The sequence below is a fragment of the Sminthopsis crassicaudata genome, chromosome 2 (genome assembly GCF_048593235.1).
Source record: "Sminthopsis crassicaudata isolate SCR6 chromosome 2, ASM4859323v1, whole genome shotgun sequence".
Lineage (NCBI taxonomy): Eukaryota > Metazoa > Chordata > Mammalia > Dasyuromorphia > Dasyuridae > Sminthopsis > Sminthopsis crassicaudata.
In genome coordinates, this window is record NC_133618.1 from 593,148,261 (window position 1) to 593,167,529 (window position 19,269).

General features: G+C 35.9%; 1 protein-coding gene across 5 annotated transcripts in view; it reads right to left on the reverse strand.

Annotated features, from left to right (window-relative positions):
- The window catches only part of GFRA1 (GDNF family receptor alpha 1), a 315,182-nt gene that overhangs the window by 210,748 nt on the left and 85,165 nt on the right, over window positions 1-19,269 (reverse strand). For 3 of the 5 annotated variants that reach the window (XM_074295695.1, XM_074295696.1, XM_074295694.1), the window contains exon 6: window positions 18,997-19,011. The exons of the other annotated variants lie outside the window; for them this stretch is intronic. In XM_074295695.1, the coding sequence (XP_074151796.1) occupies window positions 18,997-19,011 (15 nt within the window). The remainder of the gene's footprint in view (window positions 1-18,996; window positions 19,012-19,269) is intronic. 5 annotated transcript variants of the gene reach the window in all.

The window sequence follows — 19,269 nt, forward strand, 5'->3', positions numbered from 1 at the left end:
TTGTAGTTAGGCACATCATAGAATCACACTATCTTGCCCTTGGAAAAATCATAAAGAAAATTTCCATGTACATTTCTCATTTTACAGGTAAGAACAGATATCAAGGAGGAGGAAGTATGTGTGCAAAAACCTACTAATAGAATAAAGCCTGGAATCTTAATAATTCTGATTCCAGTCATATACACGATACTTTTTTCTCATTACCAGATAAACGTCTGGGTACTTCTGTATAACTGCTATACACTACAGGATAAAATTCAAATTCAACATGGTACACAAACGGCTTCAATCTTGTCTCTCCAGTCTTACCTCTCCCACATGAACACTATAGTGCAGCCAACTTGTCTATTCACTATTTCCTGAATGCATCTGCACATTCTCATCTCTACTGGCTTTCTCTCGTCTACAGGAGATTCCTTCTTTGATGATCCAACTTCTTCATAAGTTTTTTCCTGGATTAATACAGCAAGTCCTTGGTTATTCTCTGAATAAAGTCTCTATTCTTTATTTATAGCCACACCTGTGCCACCCATTCAGGTCTTATAGCCTATGGTACTTTGTGGTGTTGTTCATCTTTTTATGTTTATAACATGTCTCCTGAACTAGGTTGTAAATTCCTCAAGGGCACAGACCCAATTTTATACCTCTTAGTATCCCCAGAACACAATAAATGTTGTTTGAAGATTTTTATCTTATAATAGAGGATGATAAAGTATGAAATCCTTAGCTTGATATACAATATCTTGGTTTCAGGATGCTTTTTCAGCCTGCTTTGACTGCTTCCATTATTGGGAACTCACTGCTCCCACAGAAATCCCCCTATTCACCATTCCCCAAAAGCACCTTTTTCCATTCTTCTATCTTTGCCTTTTCTCAATATCTTTTCTCTCCCTTTTTAAGATCCTACACATGCCAATTTCTTCATTCATTCAAGGAATAATTATTAAGCAATGACTGTGTGCAACAAACTATGCTAGGTCATCTGATAAGTTCCCCTTCATCCAAGGTCCATCCTGAATATCACCATTTTCTCCAAGAAATCTCTAATTAGAAATGATCTCTCTTGCTGGCTTTCTGTGTCTGTCTCTAACTCCTCCCCTTGTCCCAATATCATTGTACATATACTGTCTGTATTTCATGTGTTGATTATAGAAACCTCATGACATAAGTGGCTTAAGTGGCTGGATTTAAAGTCAGGAACATTTAATTTAAAATCCTGCCTATAACTAACAAGACAGCTATTTAACCTCTAAGGACTACAGGCAACTAAAACTAGAAGTTGTAGAAGTAGTAGCCTATTCATTTTGGTGGAAGGACTTTTCTCATTGGTGAATTCCCATAGCATTGAAATCATAGGTCCAGTCTACATCCCTGTGCAATTATATAACACCTAAGTCCTCTAATCTCCTTTAGGAAAGGAAGTAACAATATAAGACATATAAGGTTGCATCTCTTTTAGAAACTAGGGAGAAAATTTTTACAAAGTAGGCACTCATTTGCCCAAATTTATTATTATTGTATAATTAATCATACATTGCTTGTAAATTTATTATTATTTATAGTGAAAATATATAGCCAATCAGGAATAGTTTTTGTCCTATATATATTTACATAAATAAACATTGCAGACATAAGTATACAGACTAAGGAAATTTGAGAATACAAATCTTTATCATATTCAAAATAATGGGGAAGGAAGAAAGGAAGGAAGAGGGGAAGGGAGAAAGGGAGAGAGGGAGAGAGGAGGAAGGAAGGAAGGAAGGAGGAATGAAGAAACATAAAACTGGTCATAGGAACTTTAACTTTACTAGCTCTTAAATGGTAGTAACTATTGTGATGCAGAAGAAGTCATTATTTTCAATCCATATCTTCTTGGGCTGAAAAGAACAGTGATGCTCACATCCATCAGGATCACAGCCTTACTGTACAAAAAGTAATGGGGTTTTCTTTGCTTCACATTGCAAAGTCTAATTTTACCAGTTTTAGGGCAAAGTCTAATTTTACCAGTTTTAGGGAATGCTTTACTAGACTGCTGTGCAAACCCCCAGGGCTCAATTACAAAAGGAACACAAATACAAAGAATTAAACCATCCCTACTCAAGAGAAGTATGTGTTTTAATGGGGAATATAATATAAGTCCATATTTACATATGTGCAGAATAAGTATAAAAAGTAAACAAAAATAAATATAAAGTATTAGGAGGGCACAGCACTAGCACTTTTTTTTATTTTTTATTTTTTTTTGCTGAAGCAATTGGGGTTAAGTGACTTGCCCAGGGTCACACAGCTAGGAAGTGTTAAGTGTCTGAGACCAGATTTGAATTCAGGTCCTCCTGACTTCAGAGCTGGTGCTCTATCTACTGCACCACCTAGTCACCCTAGCACTTTAAAGAAAGAAATTCCCTCCCTTATATATTCTTGATCTATCCTCCAACCCCTCCACCCCCCAGCTGCTAAGGCTTCTCTCTCTACCAAAAAAAGTCCTGAATTTACTTTGGATGTATTTTGGGTACACTTGTTTATGTTGTCTCCTCCAATGGCATGTAAGCTCCTTAAGGGTAGGAACTGTTTCCTTTTGTCTCTGTAGTCTGTGTGCCCAGCATGATGCAGCAGGGGCTCAATGAACATGCTATGATTTGATCCTCAACACAATGATTATCCCAAGGAGAAAGGCAGGTGGTATGTCTGCCGAAGAAAGACGCCTAAAAGTTGATGGTTTGGCAAGAATTCAACAAACAGCACAACAAATGTTCCTTGAGCACCTCCAGACTCTGCTACTCGCTGGTCTTCTTACAGTGACATTTCTGTTACATTAGCTTCCTAGGCTGGAGGGTAACCTCCCAAATATACCCATCCTCACAAATTTCATAATACACCTGGGATATAATCGTGGATATACAGCAGAAGAGCTATTTATGAACCTAAAGCTCATCACAACCAAACTTCTCTTCCTAACTTTCTTACCCAACTGACAAGACTGACACTTGCTAATAAGAGGTTACATTGTTGCTTTTAGTTCAGTGACTACCTTCAAATGATATTCATCACACGTTTGGAACACATCCACATATCTAGCAAATGCTTGAAAAACTATGGGGAGGAGGAAAGTAAAAAAAAGACAATTTACATGATAATTTTGTATCTTTGAATGAGAAACTAAGTATACATGGTAGATTAGCAGTTTCATATGTAACCATCTCTATAGTACACTATTATGGAAATGCTTGTCTTATTCCATAGATTAGATATAAAAATTAATAATAAAAAAACAATCCTGGCATGGACTTACCCACCCAGCCCCCACCTTCTCAATAAAAGAAAAGAAAAAAAGTTTCCACTGAACCAAAGAATACCAGAAACTAATGTTCTGTAGCTTCAAGTAATACACCCTTCATAAACAATTGGAGGGCGGCTCCCCCAGAATCTTTGGCTCAAGCAATCCCTCTGTACCCCTGGAACGCTGGGCTGGAGGGGACCAGGTGCACGGGAAGTATCTGAGGGAATAGTAAAATGGATGCCAACTGTCTCTGCAGGAGCTGTGTCTGTTCGCTGATTAATAGAGTTGTTCCCAGCAAGCCTCTGAGTTGGAGCATTCTACCCTGTGTCTAGAGGGTACTGCTGTGCTGGTAATGGCAGCTGGGGAGGGGTGCATGAGACAGAAAACGGGGCGAATCGGAAGGGGTCACACCAGCCAAAACCCATAGGCGTGCTCACACACGGTCATTCCATCTCCCCCCTGCCCCCCACAACAGAAATAATCACTGCAGTTTCATAATCGGTCCCCCAAAGCTCTGACCATGACAAACTTGCTTATTTAAAGAATGGCTCTGTCTTAGTCCTTAACAACTAGCAATCAATCTAATGAAGGTGCAGCCTTTTAAAAAAATGTAACAAACAAATGTAATATCATTAAAAAGTTAACACAGGAAAAAAGGAGAGCCATGTAGTCAACAACTACACTGTAAGCAAGATCATTAATTCTTCCCAGAAAATCCCCCAAAATGTTTGAAAGCTCCCTAGTCCCCGGAGGACAAAATCTAGTCAGGTACATGCATAGCCCTCTCTCATTTTGTCCCAACCTACCCTCTAGATCTATTCCCCATCATTACACCCATATATGAACCCTTCTGGTCATAATGACCTTGCCAAATAGCACAGTGCATTAAGAGAGCATGGAGTCGGGAAGATGAGTTCAAATTTTAGTGACTCTGGGCTATCTAGTCAAACTTAATTTCCTCATCTATGAAATGGGGCTAATAAAAGCACCAACCTTCACAAGATTGTTGTGAGGATCAAATGAAAAAATATAGTCTATTTCAGTGTTTTGTACAGTGCTTTGCAAATCTTAATGTAATAGGTAAACATTAACTAGCTATTAGTTTTCACTCTTCTGATTAATCCATACTCATTAACCATCTTACTCCTGAAGTGCCTTCTATGTACAAAGCAGCGTTCTAGGCCATGGGGAGGAAATTCACAATTAATTAAATTATAGCTCTTAACTATTTCACATTCCTATGCTTCCAATATAATGGAATCTTTTCTTGATGAATGAAAGTCATCATTAAGAAGTTTGAAAATGTCCCATTTTGTGTTTTTTTCATTTTTGGGGGGGGTTGTTTTATTTTTTTCAGATTTTTCCATGTGTTCCTTCTCCATAAAGCTATTAACTGTCATTTCTCTCCTATGGTCACTGTCTTCCTCCAGTGTGTCTTGCACCCATTTTAGTTTGTTGTTCTTAATCTTCTTTGGACTAAGAAATTGGATAAGCAAAATTGGATGAACTGAAAAAAAAATTCAGTCAATGTCACTAAGTTATTACTCTGAGTTCTCAGATTGGGACAGAATGATAGCAAAGTGAAGGCCTAAGAATTGAAGGGCATGACTTTATTTTGGGAAAGCCTAAGGCAAGATTTGTTCACTTGCTTCTTGGTTCAGTGAGGTTGCTGAATAGTCTGACCTCCAAACTAATGGAGTATTTAATATGATTGGAGTAGGGAGTGGGGGGGGGGTGGAGGAGATGAATAGAGAATGTCTCTTGCCCCTCCTAAACATGGAAGAGAAAACTGAAAAAAGGCTAGAAAATTCCACATTAGATTCCTGATTCTCTCTTTTAAGTTATTCCCCAATCTAGCAAAGTCAAATACTCCATAGATCACCTATACTGACCCCTGGGTTCAGGATAAGGACACTAATAGAAAGGAGAACAAGGATCCCACTATAACAACATTTTTTACTCTTGTTCAATATACTTTAAAAAAAAATCAGGCCTGTCTAGCTGTGTGACCGTGGGCAGGTCACTTAACGCCAATTGTCTCAGCCAAAAAAAAAAAACCAAAATCAGACCTGCGATTGCTTTGATGTAAGGCACTCTCAATGAGAACCTTCAAGAACAAATTCAGATTAATACCTTCTATTCCACTTATAGATTTGCCTGGGTACACAGAGAGATTGGACCTGTCTAGTGTATGTCAGGGGAAGGACCTGAAGCCAGGTCACCCAGACTCCAAAGCCAGGTCTTTGTCCACCATATTTACCTCTCAAACACTTATAGAATAATGCATATTATCATCTGTTTGGGTACCATATCCCCCTAAACCGTGATTTGCCTTCCCTTTTCAGATTACCTTTATAATCTTTGTATAAATCTTGTATGTGTATATAACTAAACATTTACATGTTTTCCTCCCCATTAAAATGTATATTTTTTGAGGGCAGGAACTGATTTTTGTCCGTCTTGTTTATCATCAACACTTAGCACAGAAGCTGATGCATAGTAAGCACTTAATAAATGCTTGTTGACTAGCTCATAGTTTTTAATGAGATAATCATGGAGATCAACTCAGTGATACTGTGAATATATGAGCAAACGTCTTCTTTTTTTTTTTTTTTTTTTTGGATGGAATTTAAGTATTTTCACATGTTCACAGAAGCCTCCCTCGAAATTCAGGTATATCACCTCCTTATGGACAAGCCTAGTTTCTTTGGGAAACTCCTCTGTGAGGGGACTAAAACAGACTCTCATATCCATTTTTGTTTTTTTTAGCAGACTATTATAGCCAAATCCCACTTACACAAACAGATAACTCCAGATGAGTCTAAACCACACTTCTCAAGATTGTAGTATACAAAGAGATTTAAGGATCTTATAACAAGAAAATGAACAATGAACTCAATGAAGTGCCCTCCTAATAGGGCATATTAAATGGAGTTCCATGAGGATAACCCAGGATAGGACTTTTAAAAGATTCATAGTTCTGGGACCAGGTTCCAACAGGAAATATTTTTCTTAAACAACAGCATCAGGAACATTAAAAAAAATGATGACCCTCTTTTCCTGAATTGGCATTTTCTGAGCAGAAAGTGTTGAGAGGAAAAAATAGAAATCCTGAGCTTGTCTAATCAGATGGGAGCCTGCCATATTCCAGACCCACTACAAAATGAAATCTATACCTAATCTCATTAGGCAGGGGAGATACGACGCCAGATGACATATACTGCATATAAAATAAACCTGCTATGAGCACTCTGGAAAAGGACACTCTTTAAATATTTTCATCATGCATCACACAGAGACATATAAAAAATCTGCAAAATTAATTGGTATAGTTGTTTACTTTGTGCTAGATAGATTTATGGGTTTTCTCCTTGTCTTTGAAACTTAGCTATTGGTTCTGGCTGAGGATATGATGATGATTGAAGTAAACATGGTATATAAATTAAATACATGAAGTGTGAGCAATCTACCACTTTTGAATAATAAATGTATGTAATACCCTATTTTCTCATTTAACCAAGAAATATGACAGTCCTGGATTTTTGCCAAGAAATTGTTACATTATATTTAATTTATGAACATAAATCCAATGCCCACAAAGAAAAATATTATTTCATAACTTAGCATATTGTCATGAGAGGTCATATCTCATAGGCGGTGGGTCATAGCTACACAATATATGAGTTTTCTCAAGCTACAGAATCTTGACCAATCATCTCGAAATAAGCAAATGAACATAAATCAGATGCATTATAAATGGTAGAATTATTCCTGACACCACAAGCCCACCTCCACAATTAATACCCTTAGCTTAGCTGTCAAAAATTCAAATTATGATTTATTATTCTTTTCAAATTTAAAAAAACCCAATGCCATCTACTGTAAATTCCAGGTATTAATCTTTGTGGGAATGAGTAGGTGTTTTCAATACAGCCCCTCGAACAGATTTTCTCTTTTAACTCTTGACTGATGAGCAAAAGTCTTCACTTTTACTTTATGTTGTACCTAACAAGGGTACTGGTTAATATAGAGAATGTGTTTTAAATTGTGTAAAAATGTTTTCTTAGGAAAAACTGTAAAAGTTAACCCTAAAGTTGGAAAGACGTCCCAGAAGAAAAGTGCTCAATGGCATCTTAGGCATCCAAGTCATTGATTTTATAAGCCATTGATTCAAGCCCTTCATTTTACAGAGGAAGCAATGTAGGTTGAGAGAGATACCCCAGTTCCTAATAGTAGAGTCAGGACCAAAAATCAATAAGTGACTTTATACTAATTTACTGAAACTAAACCCTGAATAATCCCCACCAATAGATTTTCCCCCATCTCAAATCAGTATAATTTTGTTCATTACAAATGTATTTTGCATATTTATTGGACTTTCATGCAATGCTACTGATCACTGATCATGACTGATCTAAACCTTGTTTTTTTTGTTTTGTTTTGTTTTCCCCAGAGTTCAAATTTTCTCCCTGTTTTCCACACCTAAACACTCCTATCTGAGATGAAGTACAACCCACAGAATGTCCCAAAATCCCATCTCTGAGCTCTATCCTCCACTTTTCCAAGATCTTCTCTTTTTTTTTTTAGTCCCAGATAAAGCAGTGCTCCTAATCCTGAAAACAACATTATTCCACTAGCTGAGCCTTTGATTCCATGTCCTCTCTACCTCATCCAACATCTCGTTCTAGTGATCATACCTTCTCCATCTCATCCATCCTGAATCTCTTTCCTCTCTCATGTAAGGGGTAGCTTGATGTAAGTAGATAAGTAGATTTAGGAAGACTTGGCTTCATTTCTCATTTCTTATATTTGCTTTCTGTGTCAAACTTAGAAAGTCATTTAATCCCTTAGTGCCTCAATGATGGGATTTGGACTCAAAAGACTAGATGGGAACTTCCAAATCTAAACTCTCATACCTACCTATAATATATTCAGACCACTCCAATTTGGAGGAGGGAAAGCCTTTTTCTCAACCCTTCTATTCTCATATTTATTCTTCCTTTTCTTATAACAGGCAATTTAAAAAAAATAACTTTTTACTGATTTTTTTTTTGTTTTTTTATATTGGTGTTCAAATACCCTTCCCACTCCCAAAGAGCCATTTTATATGACAATATGTTTTTAGAAAGCAAAAAAAATCAGCAAACAAATTAGCACACTGAAAAAGTGTGAAACATATTGTATTTAACTCCTATGGACCTCGCAACTTCTATGAAAAGATAGGTTTGAAGTATTTTATCATATCTCTTCATTTTAGTCCTTAATTTTCACAATTTTATAACATTTACTTTTTTTAGGGGGTTGCGTAATTGTTCTTTCCTTTTACATCGTTATAGTCACTGTGTATAATTTGTTGGTTTTGCTCACTTTTCTTTGCAACAAGACTAATAGGGAAATATTCTTCTTTTTCTTCATGCAAGAATACTGTGAGAGGAATAGGATCTATTTTTCTTCTAATTTTAATAGCATTATTTTTAATAATAAGATTGTATATCCATTTAGGATGTATTGAACTATGGCTTAAGATGCTGGTCCAAGCCTAATTTCTGCCAGAGCAATTTCTCCTAAAAGTCTTTATCAAATAAGGAGACTTTTCCTAGGTAATTTATGTTGTCTAATTTATCAGACAAAGTCTAACTGAGTCCTATTGTTTCTCAATCTCCCTTTTCTAGTCTGTGTCAGCAACCTATCTCTCTATTATTTACCTAGTCAGTAATCCATTATTTAACTAGTATCAAGTGGTTGTGAAGACTTCTTAGACTTCTTTATGATACATAATTGAGATGTGGAGGTGCTATTCTCCCTTCTTTCCCACATTTTTCTAATTTCCCTTGATAGTCTAGATATTTTGTTATTATTTTTTCAATTTCTATTAAATGTCTCCTTGGTAGACTGGTAGACCATTAAAAGTATAAATTAGGTTGAAATAATGTCATTTTTATTTTATTGGCATGGCCTATCCATCATGGACAAACAATGCAAAAGGTAATAGATAGAGAACTGGAATGGAGAATCTGTAAGGCCTGAATTCAAATCTTGCTTTAGATACTTACTGACTATGTGAGTCAGGGCAAACTTCTGTTTGCCTCAGTTTTCTCACCTGTAAAATGGAAATAATAATAGCAGCATACTTCACAGAGCTGTTATGAAGATCAAAAAAGACAATATTTACAAAAAAAAACAGCACAGTGCCTGGAACTTACTAAATATTTAATAAATGTTTATTAAAAATCTATCATAGGGGATGGATTTTTGGGAAAAGGAGAGATACATGAGAAAATATGGTCAAGCAAGAAATTGAAAATATCAATAAAATCTTATTTTAAAAAAATTAGAACTTCTTATGCCTTTAATTCTTCTGGTATCCCCTTATAATATGTTTTCCAAGCATTCTGTTTAAAACTGCTTCCAAAAATCTATTATAGACAAATTCAAGTTATATGTAGATAGAAACTATGCCATATATAAAATTTATTTTTATTCTAATACTCCTCCTTCCTTCTCCTGTTCTTTTAATGACTTCTTCTTATTCTCCACACTCTAATGTTCATGCCCCAACGTTCTACTCTGGAATAGAATGGAACAGAATAGAATAAGCATTTTTTTAAAAACACTGGGTCAGTCACTACGCTTTACAAATATTTGTTTTTCTTATATCCCAAAAAGATCTTAAAGAAGGGAAAGGGACCTATATGTACAAGAATGTTTGTGGCAGCCCTTTTAGTAGTGGCTAGAAACTGGAAACTACGTGGATGCCCATCAATTGGAGAATGGCTGAATAAATTGTGGTATATGAATAGTATGAAATATTGTTGTTCTGTAAAAAATGACCAGCAAGATGATTTCAGAAAGGCCTAGAGAGACTGACATGAACTGATGCTGAGTGAAATGAGCAGGACCAGGAGATCATTGTATACTTCAACAACAATACTATATGATGATCAATTCTGATGAATGTGGCCCTCTTCAACAATGAGATGAACCAAATCAGCTCCAAAAGAGCAGTAATGAACTGAACCAGCTACACCCAGCGAAAGAACTCTAGGAGATGATTATGAATCACTACATAGAATTCCCGATCCCTCTAATTTTGTCCGCCTGCATTTTTTATTTCCTTCACAGGCTAATTATGCACTATTTCAAAGTCCGATTCTTTTTGTACAGCAAAACAACTGTTTGGACATGTATACATATATTGTATTTAACATATACTTTAACATATTTAACATGTATGTATTGGTCAACCTGCCATCTGGGTGGGGGGAAGGAAGGGAAAAATTGGAACAAAAGGTTTGGCAATTGTCAATGCTATAAAATTACCCATGCATTTATCTGATAAATAAAAACTATAATAAAAATACAAATATTTGTTTCTCCACCTCTGCTCAATTATAAGACCTCAACAATCTAATTAATTCACAAAAATCAGAGTTTCAAGGGACCATAGAAATGACCCCATAACTACTTCAAAAAGGATCGTTTCTATAAAGTGTCTAATAAAAAATCATCCTCGCTTCACTTGGAAACCGCGAATAAAGGAAAATCCACCACTTCCCAAAACAGACCTTTTGACTTTGGGATAGCTGTTAGGATTTTTATGAGTCTAAATTTGCCTTTTTTTTTACTTGTCTTTAACTCTCCTAGTCCTGGAGCTCTAGCTTTTGGAAGCTAAGGAGATTAAATTCCATCTTTCTTTCACACATTATCCCTTAGAATAGCTCTACACTACGTTGTCTGTAAAACTAAACATCTCCAATTCTTTCAGTTACTCCTCATATTACATACTCTTGAAATTCTTTATCATCCTGGCCTTTACCTCCACACATACTTATCAATGAATATTCTTCCTAAATTTAGTACCAAGAACTGTACACATCAGATGTGGTCTGACCATGGCAAAGCACAGGAACAGTATCATCTCCACAGTCCTGGAAACAATACCTTTTAATGTAGCCCATAATTCTACTAGTCTTTCTGATTGTTCTGTGGAAATGCTGAATTATATTGTGGTGGCAGTCTATTATAACCTCATGTTGTTTTTTAAATGAATTCTATTCTAGGTTTACTTACCCCACACACTTTATTACTTGCTTATGAAATGGATTTTAACCTAAATATAATATTTTATATTTGTTCTTATCACTAAAAATTAGTAAATATGAATAAGTAATATTTACTAAGCATGTACTATGTGCTAAAGTTTAGGGATACAAAAAGGTAAAAAAAAACCTTCAATGAACTCACAATTTGATGGGGGAAAACAAAATGCAAACAAATATATACAAAAATGGATTAGTAGTAAATAATTAACAGAGGGAAGGCACTAGAATTAAAAGGGAGCAAGAAAAGGCTTTGTTGATTGGGGACTTTAGCTGGGATTTAAAGATAGCCAGAGAGATCCAGCAGGCATAGCAGATAAGGGAGAGTATTCCAGGCATGGAAGACAGCAAAAGAAAATGTAAAATGTTGAGAGATGTAATGTTTTGTGCATGAAACAATCTGGAGGAGGTCAGTATCACTGAATTGAAGAGTACTTGGTGGAAAGTAAGTAGGAAAGGGCTAGGTTATGAAGGGTTTCGAATGCTACACAGAACATTTTTGTATTTTATCCTGGAGATTATGGGGAGACATTGGGGGGATCACAAGGTCAGATCTGCACTTTAGAAAAATAACTTTAGTGCCTAAATGGAAAATGGTTTGGAGTGGGTTAGGCAGGCAGCCACACAAGCAGCCTGTTGCAGTAGTTCAAGCATGAAGGCCTAAACCACAGTAGAGGCAGTGTCATAGGAAAGATGGGTCCTTTGAAAATAGTACAAAATGAAATAGATAGGCTTTGGCAACTGACTGAATACAGGGCAGAAGAATAGTGAGGAATCCAGGATGACTCCTAGGTTGTGAGCCTAAGGAACTGGAGAAGACGGGGAAAGTTTAAGAAGAAAGGTAATGAGTTATACTCAATTTTATTCCATTCACCCCAAAATTTTAACAACTAAAGACTTTTCTGATTTAAATTTTGTCACTCAGTGTTGTTAAGCTCACTTGCTCACAGCTTGGTGCCAAGTTCAAATTTCAGAACTATGTCATTTCTGCCTCTATCCAAATCCTTGATTATCAAAATTGTGTTAAATAGCACAGAACAAAGCACAGATGCTCAAAGCTCTCCATTAAAGATCATATTTTAAATTAGCACCGATGCCCAAAGCTCTCCATTAAAGATCATATTTTAAATTAACTATCTCATCTATGTCTTGAAATAACTACATCTACAAATGCCTGTGGAACATTTCCACATGCATGTTTTACCAGTTCCTCAAATTCAACATGTCTACAAACAAGCTTTTTAATCTTTCCTACTAAATCTGTTTCTCCATCTGATTTCACTTTCTGTGTCCAAGGGATCCCTAGTCTCCCAATCTTTCAAGTACAAAATCTTGGTTTTGCTCTACCCTCACATCCCACATCCAATCAGCGGACATGTAATTCCTTCTCAATCTACCTCTATACCCTCACATCTACTGAATATTTATAGAATGGAAACTACCAGAAAATATGGATTGTTTCATTCTTTCTATTTTAATCCTTAGTTTCTGGCCTGGAATACTTTAGGAATTTAATAAATGCTTATTTGTTTCTCCCTTTCTCCTTTCCTCTGTCAAATAACACTCAGAACTGTGACACTAATGCAAGACTCCTCTTTGCCATAGTCCTGGATTTCTGCAATAATCTCTTAATCTCCTCCTTAAATACTTACAGATAAATCTTTCTTTTGCAAAATAAGAGTCCTATTATTCTTTTGCTCAAAAACAACTAATGACTTCCTATTGCTTAGCACAGAAAGCTAAAAGTGATTGGTTTAGAAAGGTAAGCACAATGGTAGAATAAATACTAGACTTAGACATATGAGTTCAAATTCTGACTGTTCTAGCTACAGCCTTTGTGAAGTTGGGGGGTCTTTTTGCAGTTTTTGGACTTTTATTTTCTCTTTGTACAATAAGGGCATTGAATTGTTTGACCTCTAAGGTCCTTTCTAGTTCTAAATGCTATGATGCTATCTTGCTGCCCTATTTCATACTATTTTTTCCATTTACTATTCTCTCCAGCTAAATTAAACCACTTGCCCAACTCATGTTTTCTTGACTTTTTGTCTTTCTACATATTGTACTCTAAGCCTACAATGACTTGTCCACCAACTGAAACCTTACTAATTCCTTTAAAGACCAACTCAAATATAACCTCTTTTACAAAGAGAAAAAACTCAGCTACCACCTTTGGAGGTTTCTCTTTGGATTTGTGTATGTGACTTCATGTCTATGCCTTTGGAGAGAGAGATGAATAAATGAGTGAATGAATTAATGAAATGTCAAATCCAGTAACTATTTTTCTATAGTGATTCAGGAAGACACAGAAATGGTGATGGTATAGCTAGAATATAATTCGTCTTAAAAATCATGAAGTTATAGTAAACTGTCAACACAGTACAATTCATTGTCACAGAAAAGCCAGAAAAAATAATGGAATTTTAGACTATATTGAAAGACATAGTTTCCAGGACTAAGGAAATTACACTATCCCTGTGCTTTGCCCTGGCCAGACCCCACCTGGAGAATCTGATCCCTAACTCCTGGACTCAAAAACATTTATTTTCATGTCTCAAATATTTTGGCTATTGACTCTACATGGTTCCACAGACTTTGTCCATGGGGTTTTCTTGGCAAAGATACTAAGAGTGGTTTTCTATTTTCTTCTCTAATGTGTCCTCAATTTAAAGATGAGTCAAATAGTGTTTAAGTGATTCACCCATGATCACACTGCTAGTAAGTAGTTCTAAGCCTATGTTGATCTCCCTGGGCAGATGTTCTATCCACTGCACCATCTAGCAGCTCTGTAGTATTCTATACACTTTGCCTATTTTGTGATATATTATTGTTACTTATATACATATCAACCCCCCATTATTAAACAAAGTTACATGAAATCAGGAGTTGTGCCTTATGTAGAAGCAACAATTGTCTTCCACAGCTTCTTAACTATTTCCACTTGCAACCTCTTTTTGCTCAAGAAATTTTAATATGGCACTGATTAGATAGGTATATAAAACAGGTATGCAAATCAAACATATACTAATAACAAATTATAATCTTGTGACCTCCCCCCCATTCAGTTACAAGACTCATAAGAGGGTCATGAACCACAATTTTAGAAGCTGGAATCTATACAATACAAATTATAATGATGATTTTTAGCTGAATGCTTTGTCTGATAAACTACTTAGCTTCAATGAGATGAGAAAGTCTAAAACAGACTATGCATTTTTACATGTTTATATGTATAAATATTTTAATTATTTAATGTGTTTTTTTAATTTTTAGGAAAGGGAGGTGGTTAAGGAGATAGTTCTTACAGAATTTAAGCAAGAGAAGACTCTTTTCTTACTACAACTCTGAATAGTGGAATTAATTTGGGGCAGAGTTAGGTTGAAGACAAATATCTCTATCTAGAATTATTACCCAAAGACAGGATCAGCTCAGTTGTCTCCAGACTTATAGCACTGGACCCTACTTCTGATTCCTACCCCATCTACAAAAGGTAGACCTGCATCACTGATGGAAGAATAATTATCTTCAGGATATCATACGAGTATGAAGAAGGGACTCCTCTTGGTATCTGTACTGAGTGCTTAAGTGAGAGAACTGACTGGTGTTTTGTCCAACGATGACTGAGACACTTATATTGCATACAGGTAAAAATTAAAGTTCCCAAATTAGACTTTAACATAAAAGACATGTTATTAAATTCAATAAACACTGATTAAGAACCTACTATTACTTCTACTGCTACTACTACCACTCCTCCCACCACTACTATTTCTACTACAACTTACACACATAGACACCTATTTCCTTGTCACTGGTTTTTCTGTTTTTACTAAAATTACTACTACTACTATTATTCCTACTACCACACACATCTATCTCCTTGTTATTGATTTTTCTGTTTTTACAAGTACTTTTACTACTACTATTATTCCTACTAGAAACACACATGCAAACATACACATCTAGGTCCTTGTCACTGGTTTTTATGTTTTAGTATTACTTCTACTTTTACTACTACCACTACCACCACTATTACCACTACTATTCCTACTACTTCACAAACCCAAACACACACAAACACAAACTGGTTTCCCTGTTTGAATTCTAGAATCTCCTTGAATCAAAGCCCATACAAGCATTAGAAAAATACTTCAGTGACTCAAAACAAATCCTAATTATAATGGTGGCAATAATACCATCAGCAATAGTTGGTACATCTTTGCTCTGAAAATCTGGGATCCCCTACATATGGGGCCAGTCAATTGCATTTAGTGCTTTCTGGACCTCATACCTTTCAATCTCATGAGCTTTGGGGCCATGTAGGAATGAAATTTTAAAAAAATGGCCCCAGCACCTTTGGAACATTATTCCCCTTTTTAAAAAATCCATAGGTCTATTGTTCTGATACTTCATCATATGAATATCCACCAACTGCCACTTCTTTAGCAAACACCTCTTCTCATATTACTATGGAAAATGATATTTCACAATGAAAGCATGGGGGGAAGAGTTACATGGACATACACACACGTACACACAAACAGAAATACCCAGAATCAACCCCTGTGCTGTCACCTACTGTAACAAGATTGATTTGTAGTGAAATAAAAGATAATACAATACAGAGGAAATAACTTTTGTTTCCTCTGAGAATGTTTGATGTTGTCAACTGAAAGCTGACTTTTTCTCTGCTGTCTGCCACGGTACACAGCTGCCTAATCACAGAAAGACTCGTATATAAGCAAAGACATGAGGTACAAACCGACCACTTTCAACGCCAGGAGCAAACATTTGCAAACTCTCCCCTCCGCCAGCTTTCCACTCGCGCCATCAGCCAAGACAAACAAAGCCAGGCAGGCAGTATATCAGTATATAAACCAGGCGGTCCTTGTGGTATGTCCCAATAGAGTCAGTCCTTACTGTTGGGCACAGGGGATGGGGACAGCACCAGACCGGACTTTCTCCTTTTTATTTCCCACAGTATTCAGGGCTCGGGTCTTTCCAGAGTCTCGACTATTTCAGGGACAGGGTTTCTGTAAGAAACATCCTAACAAGGTGCAGTACTTAGATGGTGCTTGAGATTGTGTAGCATAAGAAATAAAACATTTTGTCTCGGCTATTGTCACAGAGTGACATTCCTTGGTGGTGCTGTTTTAATAAGCAGGGTGACCAGAAAAAGAGGTATCAGGGCTCTGACAAGGTCCTTGGCATAATTTCATGTGTCTGTATGAAATGACTGTATAATACCACGACAGTGTAAATTATTTAAAATGTTGAGTCTGTTCTCATTTGTAATCCTAATAACACCTTCTTATCAGGGAGCTGCCATCACCCTGTAACGTGTGCCAATGGGCGGTTAGCAGCCCCCATCTCTAGCACACACTCAAGTCTGATAGCTAGGGATTTGCAGATGATTATAACTTTTGCTCTACATATCATTGCTACTGACGGGCAAATCCGATCCACAGAACAGCGTGCGTGATTAAAAAAGGCACATTTGACATGAGAAGTATGGCAAGCCATTTTTACGGTGGTTGTAACAAAAAGTGAAATGTCTCCTTTGTGCTCAGAAATTGTGTGTGCCGGAGCTATTTCATGATGCACTTTTCTAATCATTCTCCAGGAGAAACTGGGAATGACGCGTTATATTGGAGAGGATTTTCCAAATGCAAGTAACATCACATTTCAAGAGGACAAATGTGGTTCAACTTTGGGTGGTGCTCACCGGTAATTTATTTTTAAAAACTACTCTCAACCTCAAGCTTCTCACTGACGCTCACCCCCACTTATGTCCCATTTGTCAGTGAAGAAGACTAGCAAGAACAACATGGCTTGACAGCAGCATGTTCATTACAAAGAACAGTAACGGCACCCTCTCAATTCTGCTCATCTCTCAGTCTCTAGCCAAATGGAATTTATTACTTATAGCTTGTTGGGATTTATGAATTATTTATAAAATAGGTCTATGACTCCAGACTCTTAAAAGAAAAACACAATAATACAAGTCATTGTTACCCACAATTACACTTTTATCGGGGATATTAAAGAAATCTTTGGTAACAATTTTAAGTTTAAGATGGAATAATGGTTGTAAAAATTTTAACCTTATATAGCATTAGTGGAATCTGTGGAATATATGGAGAGTATATACACACACACACACACACACACATATGTTTATGGGTGAAATATGTAGATAAGTATAGATGTGTAGATATATGTGTAGATGTGTATAGATGTATATATATATATATATATTTATAGAAATAAACAAACTTATCTCCTTTATTATTCATCAATCAAATCCTAGAAAACATTTCATAACTTGAATACTTTGTCAATTTTGAGGTATACTACAAAAAATTATACAAACACATGCATACATACTCCACAAAAGATAAATTCCAAAACAGTGGGGAGACTTCATGGAAATCATACATAGTTTTTTACAGAGGCTGCTTTAATGTATCTGGCTTACATACACACATACAAATTTATATATGTATGCACATTTATAGCTCTTTGCATAAACTTTCTTTGCAGTTCAGAATGATTCAATGAGATGCTAGAAAAGATATTTTCTAGCCTGAATGCCCTGTCAATTTTAAATATACTACATAAATTATGGCTACCAATTAGTATATGGAAAACAGATAAAAAATACAACAAATAAACTAATAAAAACCATCCTGAATATGAATATAAACTAGAAAAAAGCAGCAATTCCTAATGGCCAACCTGTTTTAGTCTAATTTTCTCATCTCTATCTATTACAGCCCATTATATACTTTTATTAAATGGAAATTGATGTTATTCCCTGCTCATTTTCATGGAAGTAAATAGCCCTGGTTCTAACTATCAGAATCCTCCATTTTAAATAAGATCAACAGTCAGGATCCTTAAGTCAGGAAAAAAATCAAGCTACACATGCACTCATATAAATATATCTTAACTACTCCATTCTTTCATGGATCAGTACAAAGTCTAGCCCTAATATAAAAAATATTTTGTGTTCCTCTGAAGGATCTATGAGCAATGCCTAATAAATTTATATATTATGCTGAGGCACTCCAATATACCTTAAAAATTAAGACTATCACATATTTCAAATAAAAATATTCCACAAAAGATATATTCTAACACATTGGGGATGCTCCATGGAAGTCACAAATTCTTTTTTCATTGGTTTCTTCAATGACTTATCAGGTTTGTGAACCTTAGCAGTAGTAATGGAAAAAGGCTTTAATGTTACCAGCATTATTTCATTTTCTTTCTGGTGCTGTCTTTTATTTTAGCCCTGGAAATACAGCAATTTGATTTGGTGTTTGTTCATCATTCATTCACTTGTTCTTTTGTTCATTCATTCATTAATATTTCTCTCCCAAAGGATTGACACAAAGATATACACAAATCCATTGAGAGGCCTCCATGTCCAGCAGCTACTTCCTCCTCTTCCCACCTGACTTAATGGCCTCCTCTTTTCTACCTTCTACATCCTTACAAAGACTTAGCCAGGCTGCCTCCTGCACAAGCAGCTTCTCCATCTCCCCCTCCTCTGAGCCAAGATTCATTGACACAAGAACCAAAAGCTTATGTAAAAAAGAGTAGAAGATGAAAACTTACCTTGCTGGAAAACATCTGTAGGGTGAGAGCAGAAAGAGAGAAAGAGAAAGAGAGAAAATTAACAAACAAAAGCAAAAGAAAGACCATAAACAGTGTGTAAAATTGTGAAAAGATTAGAATTCCACATTTAATATTGATGAACAAAAATTCCTCTTAATTCTCCCACATAATAATCCATGCATAAATCCAGTGTCTCAATGCCAAATTCTTTAGTGAAGACTCTCTGTCAAGATTTTCCCCCTTTTAAAGCTAGGATTAGCCTGGCTTTACCAA